The sequence below is a fragment of the Salmo salar genome, chromosome 16, assembly GCF_965601325.2.
Source record: "Salmo salar chromosome 16, fSalSal1, whole genome shotgun sequence".
NCBI lineage: Eukaryota > Metazoa > Chordata > Actinopteri > Salmoniformes > Salmonidae > Salmo > Salmo salar.
Window position 1 is genome coordinate 34,136,014 of NC_138306.1, and position 14,991 is coordinate 34,151,004.

A 14,991-nucleotide genomic window follows, 5' to 3' on the forward strand; every position below is an offset into this window, starting at 1 on the left:
TATGCCTTTAGCCTTGGATCCCTAATCTCTCAGCTAGTCTTAGACAAGCCTTGTTCCAACATCTCTTTCTCCCACATCACAGGTTAAAGGTCCAATTTCATTTGATTGACCGTAAACAACATCGCGGAAAAGAAATAAGTGCTCTCTCCCTCCCTTCCTCTGCACTCATTCCCGCTTAATGTCCTGTAAATGAAGAGGATTTATTAATGTGTAATTATCACTACATAATGCATGAAATACTCATGGGGATGGGGGAGATATGAAGCAGAAATGCCCCGGCCAGGCACTCTACGCAAAGACACACATTAAAAAGGGATTAATCGGGATAAATAATATTTTGATAAGAACCGCTCGCTCCCCTCTTTCCTCCATCCCTCCCCATTAGTAAAAGAGCCAATCATAGATATTAATGCAACCTCAATTAGCCATCTACAATTAGAATAGAAAATCCCCCCCAACAAAAACCACTGATAAAAACAAGGATTGGTGGTTTCCACAATCCTTTTTTCATCATAGACGTCTGACTGTCTGTGTGTAGCAAACTAGGAATAAATAAGATTCTCAATGTTTTGTTTCTGCTTTGGCATCGACAGGCACTCTTTGGAGTTGAGTGAGCGAGCAGGTGAGAGACAACGGGACATGAAAAACACAAATAATCCCTGGTGCATGCCTTGAACCACTCTGCTGCTCACTCATCATTTGAGAACATGCCAGGCCGTGGGAAAGGTGTTGTGGGGTGATAGCAACAGAACACATCTTAGTTACACATAGAGCTGCTGTGCATCACTGACTAAGCAAAAGCTTTGTTTATTCAAAGCCACAAGCTGAAGCTGCTCAACACACAGGATACAAAACAGTACAAAGACTAGCCTTCTTTACCCTGCAGGGAAATTGGGATTACTTTCAGACGTGGAATATGTACTTGTAATCATTGTACTTCATCAATATAAGAAATTGTTAAAATAATCAAGTGATCTCTTTCCCACATTCAGCTTACATGATCTTTTTTTTCATGCTTTGAAACAGTGGATCCTTAGTACAGACACCACAGGCATCCTGAGAGGTCATGACACCAAGCTCTGGTGACTCAGAACCAGACCAACCACTGTGGTCATCAACACAGCTTCAACTTGCCATTAGTCTTGGTGAACCAGTCACTAGATTTACAGAGTGCATACATTAAAACATATAATAATTTAAACAATGTAGGCCTTCTAATCTTTCCACCATAACCATTGCATATTGTTGCCATCAATTAGATAGAACAAAATGACTAATTGGGGGAGGGGTAACCTAATAATTCTGGACCACATGGCCACCCCATTGCCCATCTGGTTTCCATAGGCTGTGTTTACACAGACAGCTCAATTCGGATATTTTGCCAATAATTGACCATTCAGATCAGATCTTTTGGCAATGTTGGGCAAAAAAATATTTTTTGGGCTGCCTGTGTAAACGCAGCCAGAGGCAAAACGAGCCAAATGCCCAACTTAACTTTTACTAGAAAATACGGATCACCAAGAAAATGGTCTATCAAGTAAAACACAAACCAATGTGCCCATGCTTTAATCATGGTGATGGAAAAACAACGTGCAAGATGTGGGCATGCATTGGCAGCAAACGGGTCACGTGGCACGGGTGACAATAATTACGCACACATCAACAATACTGGTGAGCAGTAGCTAATGAAACAAACACGTTGCAGTCTAGTCGGGTATTGAATGTGGTCCCAATTTACAATCGATTAAGTAATTAGCTGATCAGGGAACGCCTGAGTGACTATTGTAACACTACAGAGAGTAGTCTATGTTGGACCAGGTAAATGCACTATGATTTATTTTACTTTAAGTTGCGTAGGCTTTGTTTGGCAAAATATATATAATAAAGACTACACAGTGACGATATTTAAATCTTTGAATTTCACAGTATTCGCCAAATGATGCCATGAAATATTCTTATTGGTTTTGCGTCTACTCGTGAGTTTGTCTCCAGTCTCTCCATAAAATAAAATGTCAAAACACTTACCTTTTACGGAACGCGGTTTAGCCTGTTTTCGTCTAGACATCTCTGGGCTGATAGTATTTTCTTCTAATGTAGATCTCTAATGCTTTGCGAATACAGTCATACAGATGGATACTTTAGCTGGCGTTTTTCACTTCTTTGCCTGTTGCAATGCGGCAACTTCAGACTCTGATAGTAGCCTATAATCCAGTTAAAATGAGGTAGGTACAATTAAGAGCTGTGGAGAGGCGCATTGCCCGGATACTCCAGCAATTTAACTTCTTCAGCTGGACTCAACCTGTAGAATTAACGTAACAACTTGTCTTTCTTTCTGGGTCCGTAGCGACAATATGTATCTTTTGTCCCTTTATGTTCGTTGGCGACAGCGCGACTATATCCGTAGAGTTTGAAGAGACAGCCAAAGCCAAATGACAGCGGTGCGATGCGGTAACACCTGATCGGCAGTTAGAAAGGTGCCAGACACTACGTCCAAATAATGTGATTACCTGACTACACAATTCTAGAATTCTGTTCAAACAAGCTTTACGTTTTTTATTTTTCCTCCTGTGCTTCTTGAGGTTGTTCTCGGAACTAAGTCTTTCTCCCTGATCTTGCGAACAGCGAACCTCCCTCCTCCGTCCGTCCGTTATTTTTCAGAAGGTGACATGGGCAATGCAACCTTACCCAGCATTTTCTCCATTGGGGATTTGTTCAAATATCTCCCCTTTTAATTTAATTCATAAACCCAGTGAAATGTTTGCGGTCGCTAGCCTCTTTCTCCCTTTTTCTTTGTCCTGACTCTGGTCTTCCCTCCGCCTCCCGATCCGACTACTGGCGGGGCTGCAGCGCAGACACACATAATAAAGCCAGGCTTGGCTGGAAATGTAGCTGTGTCCCAGCAGGAGGATGTGAGAGTAGGGTCCCGGCGGGGGAGCGCTCTGATCCCGCTGGGAGCACTGCACAGCCTGGGTTGAGCAGACAGAGCGAGCCAACAGCACCAAACCATGGTCAGCCATGGAAACTACAGCTTAACTTTGAGCACAGATTGGGGCCAAAACACGGAGTTTAGAGGAACTCTGCAGAGCGCATTAAAAATACGGACTGGATTTGGTTTTAGTCCTTTAAATCTAAATGTTTGCCTGTGATGTTGAAATGCCTTTTCTAAAAGTAGGTGGTCGTGAAACGTATCCGTTTCTTTCCATGCATAATTTCTATATTTATTATAAATTAGCCTGTCATCAATATTGGCTGTTATTTTGCCGTGCTTAACAGTGCGTTATAGCTTTTTAACGCACCTTAATACAAAGTCTGTAACTTCATTATTCGGAATTATTTTAAATGTGAGGTGTGTTTCTGTGTTGTTTTTTCAAGGGGGTCTGGGCCCTCACCAATGGCTGTATGAATGGGCAAAGTCATCGATCACGTGACACCATTCATTCCTATGTGAAGAACCCATGAGTGTGTGAGAGCGGTAAACCCAACGAAGCCGACTGTAGACGAAAGTCGGTCAGTGATATCGGGGGTGGGTCGTCTGCAACAGCAGAAAGTCGGACACTGTAGTGCCTTCAAACTCAACTTTGGACCTCGCAGCCAGCTCCACCTCATTTTTTCATTGTTCCCTTCTAATCGGGCAATTTTGGGGGGGGATTTAACCAGACAAGTCAGTTAAGAACAAATTCTTATTTACAATGACGTCCTACACCTGCCAAACCCTATGGAACTCTCAATCCCAGCCGGTTGAGATACAGCCTGGGTGTCTGTAGTGAGCCTCAAGCACTGAGATGCAGTACCTTAGACCACTGTGCCACTCGGGAGCCCATTTAGACCTGGAACACCAGGTGGGTGCAATGAATTATCAGGTAGAAAACCATCCAGCTCTGGACCTCGTAGGGTAAGAATTGAATACCCCTGCTGTAGTGGTTTTCCGTCAACATAGCTGCTATTGTTTATAAAATGTTGTCTGTGTAAATGTTGAAATAAACTGCCATATCACACACTCACAAACTGGAAACATAGCGTGTACAATTCATTGGTCAGAGAGTCAGGGGTCTCAAATGTTCACACTGATGGTGAAAACGTGGAGAAATGTTGGGTTTACGTGTGTTAGAACCTTCCTAGAAGTCACAGAGGATGCACAGATGGACTTGGTCCTACTTTAAATTATGTTCAGCTTATAAAGGCTTCATAAACACTTGATAAACACTACATAAATGTGTTACAAATCATCTATAACTATGTCATGCTTTATAGAAGGTTAATAAATGTGGCATAACTGTGTGACATAACCACCGATGTCAAATATGACACACCTGTGTATTATAAAGGGTGGCATAAGCACCTCTTAATAAAGGCCTTATAAATCATATTAAATTGAGGCTTCACAAAGCATTTATAACCCTGCCATGCATCTTGGTAGAGCATTGCAATGCCAGGATATTGGGTTTGATTCCCGGGATCACCCATACGTAGAAATGTATTCATGCATGACTCTTTACCAATCCATATTTCTCAGGCAAAAAGTAAAACCTTAAAGAAAAGAACATTAACGCTATAGACCATATGACTGGACAGGAAATAGAAAGCATCAACTGGATGTTAAATGTGTTTCCCGTCAGGTATTTTAACTGTCTGTATTGTCTACTTGTTGAATGTTTGTGGTTGTTTGTAATGTCTTGTTAATTGGTGTTGGACCCCAGGAAGATTAGCTAGCATTACAGCGTTAGCTAATGGGGATCTTAATAAAAAGGACAAATTACTGTAAGTCGCTTTGGATAAAGGTGTCTGCTACATGTTATACAGTGTCTTTGGAAAGTATTCAGACCCCTTGACTTTTTCCAAATTGTGTTACGTTACAGCCTTATTCTAAAATGGATTAAAAAATAAATAAATTGCAATCTACACACAATACCCCTTAATAACAAACAGAAAACTGTATTTTATACATTTTTGCACATTTATTACAAATAAAAAACATACATTATTTACATAAGTATTCAGACCCTTTGCTATGAGACTCAAAATTGAGCTCAGGTGCATCCTGTTTCCATTGATCATCCTTGAGATGTTTCTACAACTTCATTGTAGTCCACCTGTGGTAAATTCAATTGATTGGACATGATTTGGAAAGGCACACACTTGTCTATATAAGGTCCCACAGTTGACAGTGCATGTCAAGGCAAAAACCAAACCGTGAGGTCAAAGGAATTGTCCGTAGAGCTCCGAGACAGGATTGTGTTGAGGCACAGATCTGGGTAAGGTTACCAAACCAGTTATGCAGCATTGAAGGTCGCCAAGAACCCATTGGCCTCCATCATTCTTAAATTGAAGAAGTTTGGAACCACAAAGACTCTTCCTAGAGCTGACCGCCTGGCTAAACGGAGAAATCGGGGGAGTTGGGGAGGTGACCAACAACCCAATGGTCACTCTGACAGAGCTCTAGAGTTCATCTGCGTAGATGGGAGAACCTTCCAGAAGGACAACCATCTCTGCAGCACTCCACCAATCAGGCCTTTATGGTAGAGTGGCCAGACGGAAAAGGGTTCACGGGCTCCCGAGTGGCGCAGCGGTCAAAGACACTGCATCTCAGTGTCTCAGGACTACAGTCCCTGGTTCAATTCCAGGCTGTATCACATCCAGTCGTGTTTGGGAGTCCCATAGGGGGGTGCACAGCGTCTTCTGGGTTTGGTTCACCTGTCCTTGTGATTGTCTCCACCCCCTCCAGGTGTCGCTTATTATCCCCGCTGTATACATCCCTGTGTTTCCTGTCTCTCTGTGCCAGTTCATCTTGTTTGCCAAGTCAACCAGCGTTTTTCCTTGCTCCTATTTTTCCCAGTCTCTGTTTGTTTTTAGTCCTCCTCGTTTCGACCCTTGCCTGTCCTGACTCCGAACCCGCCTGCCTGACAACTCTGCCTGTTCTGACTACCAGCCTGCCTGTCCCCTTGTACTGTTTTGGACTCGGATCTGATTTCTGACCCCTGCCTGGCCTGACCTCGATACTGCCTATCGTCAAGTACTGTTTGGACTCTGACCTGGTTTATGAACTCTCACCTGTCACCGACCTGCCTTTGCCTACTCCCTTTGTTATAATAAATATCAGAGCTCTACCATCTGCCTCCTGTGTCTGCATTTGGGTCTTGCCTTGTGCCCTTATAGTGCTGCAGGACGACACACACTTTAAAGTGCAGTCATTAACAGGGTTGCTCTGCCTTTTTAAAATGCATTCTTTTTCCTGATTTTTTTCCCCCAAATTCCATTTTCTTGGTTGTGTTTTTACAGGTTTTGGATTTCCACCAGCTCTTCTGGTTTGCAAATGTTTTTTCACTTTTTTTTTTAGAAAACGAAATAAAAATGTCTGTGCTCACAACAATGCTTAAAACTACATTAGGTGATGACTTTTGAGGTCTGGGAAAAATCTATCAAACTTAGAGTTTTTTTATGAAGTTGCCCTTTAATTCAGTGAGCATGCCCTGCACTGTTTGGTTAGCGGGTTTTCTGTAGTGCAGGAAGTACACGTGATGTGATTCGGCCGCCAATGGAATGGGTGCAGTAAAAGGCCAGCAACACTCCCTAATATTCAGAGTCCCATGAAATGACACTATATATACACATTCTACAGACCCTACTGAATATTCCCTACAATTCTTTTACTGCTGCACCCAGAATAGTTCTTGCTCTAAGCAAATCTGTATTTCATATACAGTGATTCACATTGAGGGTATTTATTTGACCTTGGAACATGTTCTAAAACCCTAATTTAATGTAAATGTCACTTAAATATAAACAAATATGAATCATTGTTAATTATTATTCATATATCATGAATGGTTGATACTTTTCTACTATTACGTGGGGGATTTTTATTTTGAAAGTGTTTGAAATTGCGTGTTGCTGACAAGATCCTGATCCTGTGTTGAGTTGGAAAATTAAATACCCCACTTGTGCTGTCACTGGACAGCGAAACACAAGTTATCCTTTATTTATTTTAATTTAAATGAGTCTGTAGTAGTTATGTGTTGAGTTAGATTACACACTGTAGCTACCTCAATCGTTATCTGAAATTATTTAGGTGACTTCACAGCAATTGCTAGTTAGCCGAAATGCAGGCTCAGCTAAATACAAATCTCCCTACATACAGCAATGTTGACCATTTTCCCATTTAGATTTTCTGGCGCAGCATAGAAATGCCCTTATCCAGATGGTATAACAAAGGCATTTCCTAACTTTCTTTGATGTTACTTTTAAGGTTGGAACCAACATGCAGTACCTCCAGTGGGAAGAGAGGCAAGAGCCATTCATCCACCAGCTCAGGGACAAGCTACACTATTCACAGCCCTGTGTAATGTTCAACGTAATTGTATTGCTGTACTTTTTGAAACTTAATGTATTTGTATTGTTTGAAAAATGTACAAATAAAAGGAAATGTATTTAATGACTTAAATTATGTTTATTTGTTTTAGCTGTTAGTGATAATTACCTAAGTGTTAATACATTTGTGTTTAGATCATTAAGCCTTTATATGTATGTGTTATGAATGACCAAAGCGGTCTGACTTTAAATACAGCATCATGTGATATAGTCTTCATGGATGTGTTATGAATGACCGAAGGTGTCTCACTTAAAACTAAGTATTACAGGACACGACATAGTGTTAATAAAGATGTTATTAACGTTCTGCTTAAGCCGTCTTCCACACTTCAAGGTTCTCATGATCCACAGGTTACTGTAGGCTATGAGAGGTATGTAAATCGGTTGATGGACCTACAAAGCTTGCATTTGTGTGTGTGCGTATATGTGTGTCAAGCAAGTTGATTTGGAGTAGTCCAACCTGAGACTACCGCACCAGGTATTCCTCTTCTGATCCAATGAAGGAGACCAGAGCTTGATTACAACCTGTTACAATGGTGCCAACAGTTTGTGGCTGATCTTTCAGCTGGGAAGTGGGTGAATGTGTCAAACACCTGACTGGGCCCAGCACGGCGCCCTATGGCTTGTATTTGTTGTGTTTGTGTTCGTGTACTGAAGAAAAAAAAAAAATTTTCAATGTCTTTAGGTTGGGGGCTTTCATCAAGGCAAGTGTTTCTTGGTGTAACGTCATCCCCAGGCTATTCCACACACAGCACATATAAGCCTGGAATATCAACCATTCAAAGTTGGCCTTAGTCGGCGTGAGCATAGAATTCTATACGGACAGATCAAAATTTACTGATAAATAATGTTTACATCCATAAATAACTGTAGTGACCATGTGTTTATAAACGTGGATATCGACTTTGCCACTTCAGCATGCTTTTCTGGCACAGTCAATGCCATGCAAGGCTACGGGCGAGGGTTCGCCGGCCACCACAGACGAGCTCACTCTCCCTGCCTGTACGATCAGAGCCTGCTGCAGACAATGATCAGCTAGGAGGAAATCAGATTTTCGATATTTTTATGCCGTATTTATAATTTTATAAAATATATGCAACAGGTTTCTGTGCCAATGCACCACACAACCAATAAACAAAGCATAGACTTTGTGTCACGTCCTGACCAGTATAAGGGTTATTTGTTATTGTAGTTTGGTCAGGACGTGGCAGAGGGTATTTGTTTTATGTGGTTCGGGGTGGTGGTTTATTTAGTAGGGCGTTTGATTTATTATTTCCGGGTTTTGGTTTATGTTCTATGTTGTATATTTCTATGTGTAGGTTAATGGGGGGTTGGACTCTCAATTGGAGGCAGGTGCTTTCTCGTTGCCTCTGATTGAGAGTCCTATATATGGGTAATTGTTTGGTTTAGTGTTTGTGGGAGATTGTCTCTTGTTTTGCATGTCTATGCCTGACAAGACTGTTTTGTTGATCGGTCGTTCTTTATTTTGGTGTTTTCTTGGTTTAAAATAAACTACAAGATGAGCATCCACATTCCTGCAGCGTTTTGGTCCTCCATTCCAGACGACAACCGTTACACTTTGGGCACTTCAATATCATGGTTTGCAATTTCAACACCACAATAAATACACTATGTAAATCTCGACAAACAGAAATAACAAAAATATATATGTAACATGCAAAAATGTCAAGAATTTACTGAGTTACAGTAGGACTTATCTCTGGATTTCATGACTAGGCAGGGGCGCAGCCATGGGTGGGCCTGGGAGGGCATAGGACTACTCACAGCCAGGTCCAGCCAATCAGAATAAGTTTTTCCCCACAAAGAAGAATCTCAAATATAGGTGAGGAGGATTATTTAAGACACTGTTTGAACCACAAACGTTTATAAACTTTAGGGTAATATCAAAAGTAAGTAAAGCCATTGTTTATAGGGAAAACACGAGCAGAAGAGTAATTAAGAGTAAGTATGAGCAGAAAAGTAAATAAAGCCATTGTTTGTAGGGAAAATACGAGCAGAAGAGCAAATGTAAACAAGGAAAAAAATGCACTACCCTCCCCTGCGCTGCCAAATAAACACACAACACTCCTGAAGCAAAAAAAAGATTGACAACCCTCCCCTATTTTGGACCACCCCTACCCTCAGTACATTTCGATCTGTCCCTTAATGAGTAAAGTATTTGTCACCATCACTACTTAGCACAGTCAAAAAGTCATAATTATTTCTAAACCCTGACCATTTCCACAATTTATCATCTTAAAATTTGACCACGTAGACACTTCTCATAAATGCCTACAGACAAGTGTCATTGGGGCTTTTCCTGCACTCACTCTAGCGTTCTTCTAAGACTACCTCTAGCCTTCTAAGACTATGGTCCTTTCTTCATTTTTATGTCTAGTTTAATTGGTTTTATTATTTTTAGACAAATTCATTTAAATTGACTTACTGAAATTCAGTAAACGTGTCCCTCAGAGGTTCGCAGATCAGGTAACTTCCCCTGAGCAGATCACAGTAAAAGTCTGGTCTGGGCAGGTCCACGTCATCTTTGATCAGACGGGAATTTCCCTTACACCTTCACATGGAATGCGCCACCGGTGTTCTCTCGCACACCTTCACTGGGATGCTCCACAGGTGTTCTCTCGCAGACCTTCACTGGGATGCTCCACCGGTGTTCTCTCGCAGACCTCCACAGGTGTTCTCTCGCAGACCTTCACTGGGATGCTCCACAGGTGTTCTCTCGCAGACCACTGGGATGCTCCACCGGTGTTCTCTCGCAGACCTTCACTGGGATGCTCCACCGGTGTTCTCTCGCAGACCTTCACTGGGATGCTCCACCGGTGTTCTCTCGCAGACCTTCACTGGGATGCTCCACCGGTGTTCTCTCGCAGACCTTCACTGGGATGCTCCACCGGTGGAATCACTGATCCTGTTCCATGACACCAATATTGAAGTGGATATTCAACACCAGGGACACCTGAAGTCAATTTAAATGAATTACTCTTTATTATCAGCTAACTGGAGGTTACAACAAACACACGTACAAAGTACAAGTCTGCCACAAGCTCCGCCAGGGCGGTCTCTTCAGTCCTCTTATGTACTGCTCTGCAAAAAAGCTACATAGGCATCGTTCATAGGGTTGGTTCCTGCAGCTGACTGGCTGTTATCGCGCAGGCTCAGTTTCCCAAGAAACTGAGCAATGTCTTCTATCTTTACGTCCAGATCATATCCTGGGCATTCTGCCAATTGGTCTGAGGAGGAGGTCACAGTCACCTGCATGAACCAAGATAGAGGGAGAAAAGATGCATATTGTGTACAATTCAAGGCTCTCTCTTCAGACAATAACATTTTCCCTTACAAGCTACTCCAGGAAGTGATGTTGAAGGCTAGCTCAGTGCTGCTCCCTCTCACTGAGTAACTCAAGGTAAAGTCCCACCGGGTTACTGCAGGCTGCCATTAGCAACTAAATTATCCTTAAAATTCTTCTTTGTGCAATTTTACAACAATCTGTTGAAGGACACATCTGGTGTATTCAAAGTAATTATTCGCCACATGATTGTCTTCTAAACTATTTTTTATTTACACAAAGATTCACCACGAAGATTGCAATTTTTCCATTCACTAAAAAAAATATATAATGGGGGATCCTATTTTCTGCTAACAATGCCGGCAATACCGCAGTCGGCCTTGAACTTCAGTGGCTTCAATAAGAGAGGGGGCAGTCGTTCTCCCGTGGCCATCACAGTAAACCCTCGGAAATGTCCTATTACAGAGCCATATGTTTTCAGCACTAAAGGAAATCATAATGTCAGGATTTATTTCTTGGGGCAAGCTGCTGAACCCTCATCTAACCATAATTCGATTTGAGTAGCCTATAAAGGCTACTTACAGTTCAGACTAGGTCTACAATCTGTGTATTTGTCCCATACAGAAAAAGGACATGTTGCCAATAAGAGACAGAAAAATATTTTAAATCACATGGTGCTTTGTTCTTTTCTCTCCTGTGCAGTGCTCTTTGACCGAGCTAGAGCTGCCCGGGCGTTGTCATGGATAACTTGGTGGGCTCCCAGTCTTGACCAGCGGGGTGTCCCGCAGATTGAGCCTCACCCCCCGTCGTGAGATGGAGCGGCCTTTAAAATTGACCCCCCGTCGAGGTGGGGGCCCCTCTTGTCTCGTCTGAACTCCCCCTGAAATGAGCGCACGCCTGGAGACCGCTTTTTAAAGCGCTTGTGGCGTCCCAGAGAGAGGCCGCTGGCACGCAGGGGTGAAAGCTCTCCGCAGTGGTCCCTTATTCTCAGATAAATACAAAGGAAGAAAATAGCCCACATTACAAGCTCCTTAAGGTCAAGGACAGCCGAGACATGAATGGTTTCAAAAAGTCTTATTGTTGAATCACATAGCAAGCGATTACACCCTCTGTCATCTTCGTTCGGATTTGCTTTTATAGAGCATATACCACCTTTGATTAAGGCAAATATACATGTGGTTGAAATGAATTAAGACAATATCTGGTCTACCAGTAACAAGGCAGGGACATATGAATATCCTGCTTGTCATTTTGATTTCCCACTACCCTGGGCTATGGAGGAACATCAGGCAAATATGAGCACCCACAAAATGATTCATTATTATAGAAGAGAAATGTAATTTGTGTAGTTATATACAGTGCCTTCAGAAAGTAAAAGGGGTGTGAATACTTTTTCCAAATTGTTTTGTGTTACAGCTTGAATTTAAAACTGATTAAATTGAGAGTTTGTGTCACTGATCTACACACAATACCCCATAATGTCAAAGTGGAATTTTGTTAGTAGTAATGTTTTGAAATTAATAAAAAAATGAAAAGCTGAAATGTGTTAGGTCAATAAGTATTCAACCCCTTCAACCCCTAAATAAGTTCAGGAGTATAAATGTGCTTAACAAATCGCATAATTAGTTGCATGAACTCATTCCGTGTTCAATAATAGAGGTAAACTTGGTTTTTGAATGACTACCCCATCTTTGTACCCCACACATACAATTATCTGTAAGGTCCCCAAGCACAGATTCAACCACACATACCAGGGAGTTTTTTCAATGCCTCACAAAGAAGGGCACCGATTGGTAGATCTGTAAAAATTAAAAAAAGACGCTGAATATTCCTTTCAGCACGGTGAATTTATTAATTACACTTTGGATGATGTATCAATACACCCAGTAACTACAAAGATACAGGTGTCCTTCCTAACTCAGTTGCCAGAGAGGAAGGTAACTGCTCAGGGATTTCACCATGAGGCCAATGGTGATTTTAAAACAGATACAGAGTTTAACAGTTGTGATATGAGAAAACTGAGGATGGATCAACAACATTGTAGTTACTCCACAATACTAGCCTAAATAACAGTGAAAAGAAGGAAGGCTGTATAGAATACAAATATTTGAAAACATGCATCCTGTTTACAAAAAGGCACCTGAGCATTAATGCAAAAAATATGGAAAATCAATTAACTTCTTGTCCTGAATACAAAGTGAAAACACATCACATAACTGAGTACCACTCTTCATATTTTCAAGCATGGTGGAAGCTGCATCATGTTATGTGTATGCTTGTAACCAAAACTAAGGAGATGATTGTGGACTACAGGAAAAGGAGGACCGAGCACACCCCCATTCTCATCGACGGGGCTGTAGTGGAGCAGGTTGAGAGCTTCAAGTTCCTTGGTGTCCTTGGCGTCCTTGGTGTCCACATCAACAACAAACTAGAATGATCCAAACACACCAAGACAGTCGTGAAGAGGGCACGACAAAGCCTATTCCCCCCCAGGAAACTAAAAAGATTTGGCATGGGTCCTGAGATCCTCAAAAGGTTCTACAGCTGCAACATCGAGAGCATCCTGACTGGTTGCATCACTGCCTGGTACGGAAAGTGCTCAGCCTCTGACCGCAAGGCACTACAGAGAGTAGTGTGTACAGCCCAGTACATCACTGGGGCTAAGCTGCCTGCCATCCAGGACCTCTACACCAGGCGTTGTCAGAGGAAGGCCCTAAAAATTGTCAAAGACCCCAGCCACCAGTCAGACTGTTCTCTCTACTACCGCATGGCAAGCGGTACCGGAGTGCCAAGTCTAGGACAAAAAGGCTTCTCAACAGTTTCTACCCCCAAGCCATAAGACTCCTGAACAGGTAATCAAATGGCTACCCGGACTATTTGCATTGTGTGCCCCCCCAACCCCTCTTTTTACACTGCTGCTACTCTCTTTTTATCATATATGCATAGTCACTTTAACTATGCATTCATGTACATACTACCTCAATCAGCCTGACTAACCGGTGTCTGTATGTAGCCTCGCTACTTTTATAGCCTCACTACTGTACATAGCCTGTCTTTTTACTGTTGTTTTACCTACCTATTGTTCACCTAATACCGTTTTTGCACTATTGGTTAGAGCCTGTAAGTAAGCATTTCACTGTAAGGTCTACACCTGTTGTATTCGGCACCCATGACAAATAAACTTTGATTTGATTGATTTGTCATCGTTAAGGACTGGGGAATGGAGGACTGGGGAATGGAGCTAAGCACAGGCAAAATCCTAGAGGGAAACCTGGTTCAGTCTACTTTCCACCAGACACTGGGAGATGAATTCACCTTTCAGAAGGACAATAACCTAAAACACAAGGCCAAATCTACACTGGAATTGCTTACCAAGAAGACAGTGAATGTGGCCGAGTTACAGTTTTGACTTAAATCGGCCTGAAAGTCTATAGCAAGACCTGAAAATTATTGTCTAGCAATGATCCACAACCAATTTGACAGTGCTTGAAGAATTTACAAAAGAATAATGGGCAAATGTTGTACATTCCAGGTGTGGAAAGCTCAGAGGCTAACCCCGAAAGACTCACATCTGTAATCATGCCGAAGGTGCTTCTACAAAATACTGACTCAGGGGTGTGAATACTTATGTAAATGAGATATTTCTGAATATAATTTTCAATACATTTGCTAACATTTCTAAAAACATGTTTCACTTTTGTGTGTAGATAGATGGGTGGGGGAAAATAGTTATCATTTTGAATTCAGGCTGTAACACAACAAAATGTGGAATAAGTCAAGGGGTATGAATACTTTCTGAAAGCACTGTACCTAGTGCTGTTCTGTTTAACTGATATTGTGTTAGAAAACCAGTCTGATTTGGAGACATCTATTCTACATGGTTAATTCATGTATATTAGGCCTACATTGATTTAGAACAGCATGTGAGATGTGACTCCAATGTGCATTTGATTTAATCAAATTTACAATATAGACACATGTAGGCATACATTTATTTAGAACAGGGGTTCTCAAACGTTTCTGTCCCAGGACCCCATTTTGATATCTGAAAAATCACATGACCCCAACCATGTGAAAAAAAATAGATGTATTAACGGCCAATGTTAACTTTTTAAGTTGAGGCTATCTATGGCAGTCAATTGAAACATTTTTATCAGTATTTCTGATTGTCTTCTCAACTCACCATCACATACTTTTAATGTGGGGCTATGACAGTCAATTGCAAATTAGTCTGACATAATGTCTCTTATCTCATCACCACTAATGGGATGGGTGTGGCTTGATGCATGTCGCGTCGGAGATTCTCAATGTCAGGGGGCGTG

At 41.8% G+C, this 14,991-nt stretch overlaps 1 protein-coding gene across 2 annotated transcripts in view; it reads right to left on the reverse strand.

The window, feature by feature from the left end:
* The window catches only part of LOC106573705 (zinc finger protein 423), a 138,440-nt gene extending 135,556 nt beyond the window's left edge, over positions 1 to 2,884 (reverse strand). For both annotated transcript variants that reach the window (XM_014148999.3, XM_014148998.3), the window contains exon 1: positions 2,026 to 2,884. In XM_014148999.3, coding sequence (XP_014004474.1) covers positions 2,026 to 2,065 — 40 coding nt within the window. In that variant the 5' untranslated portion in view covers positions 2,066 to 2,884. The remainder of the gene's footprint in view (positions 1 to 2,025) is intronic.
* Positions 2,885 to 14,991: the final 12,107 nt, after the last annotated feature.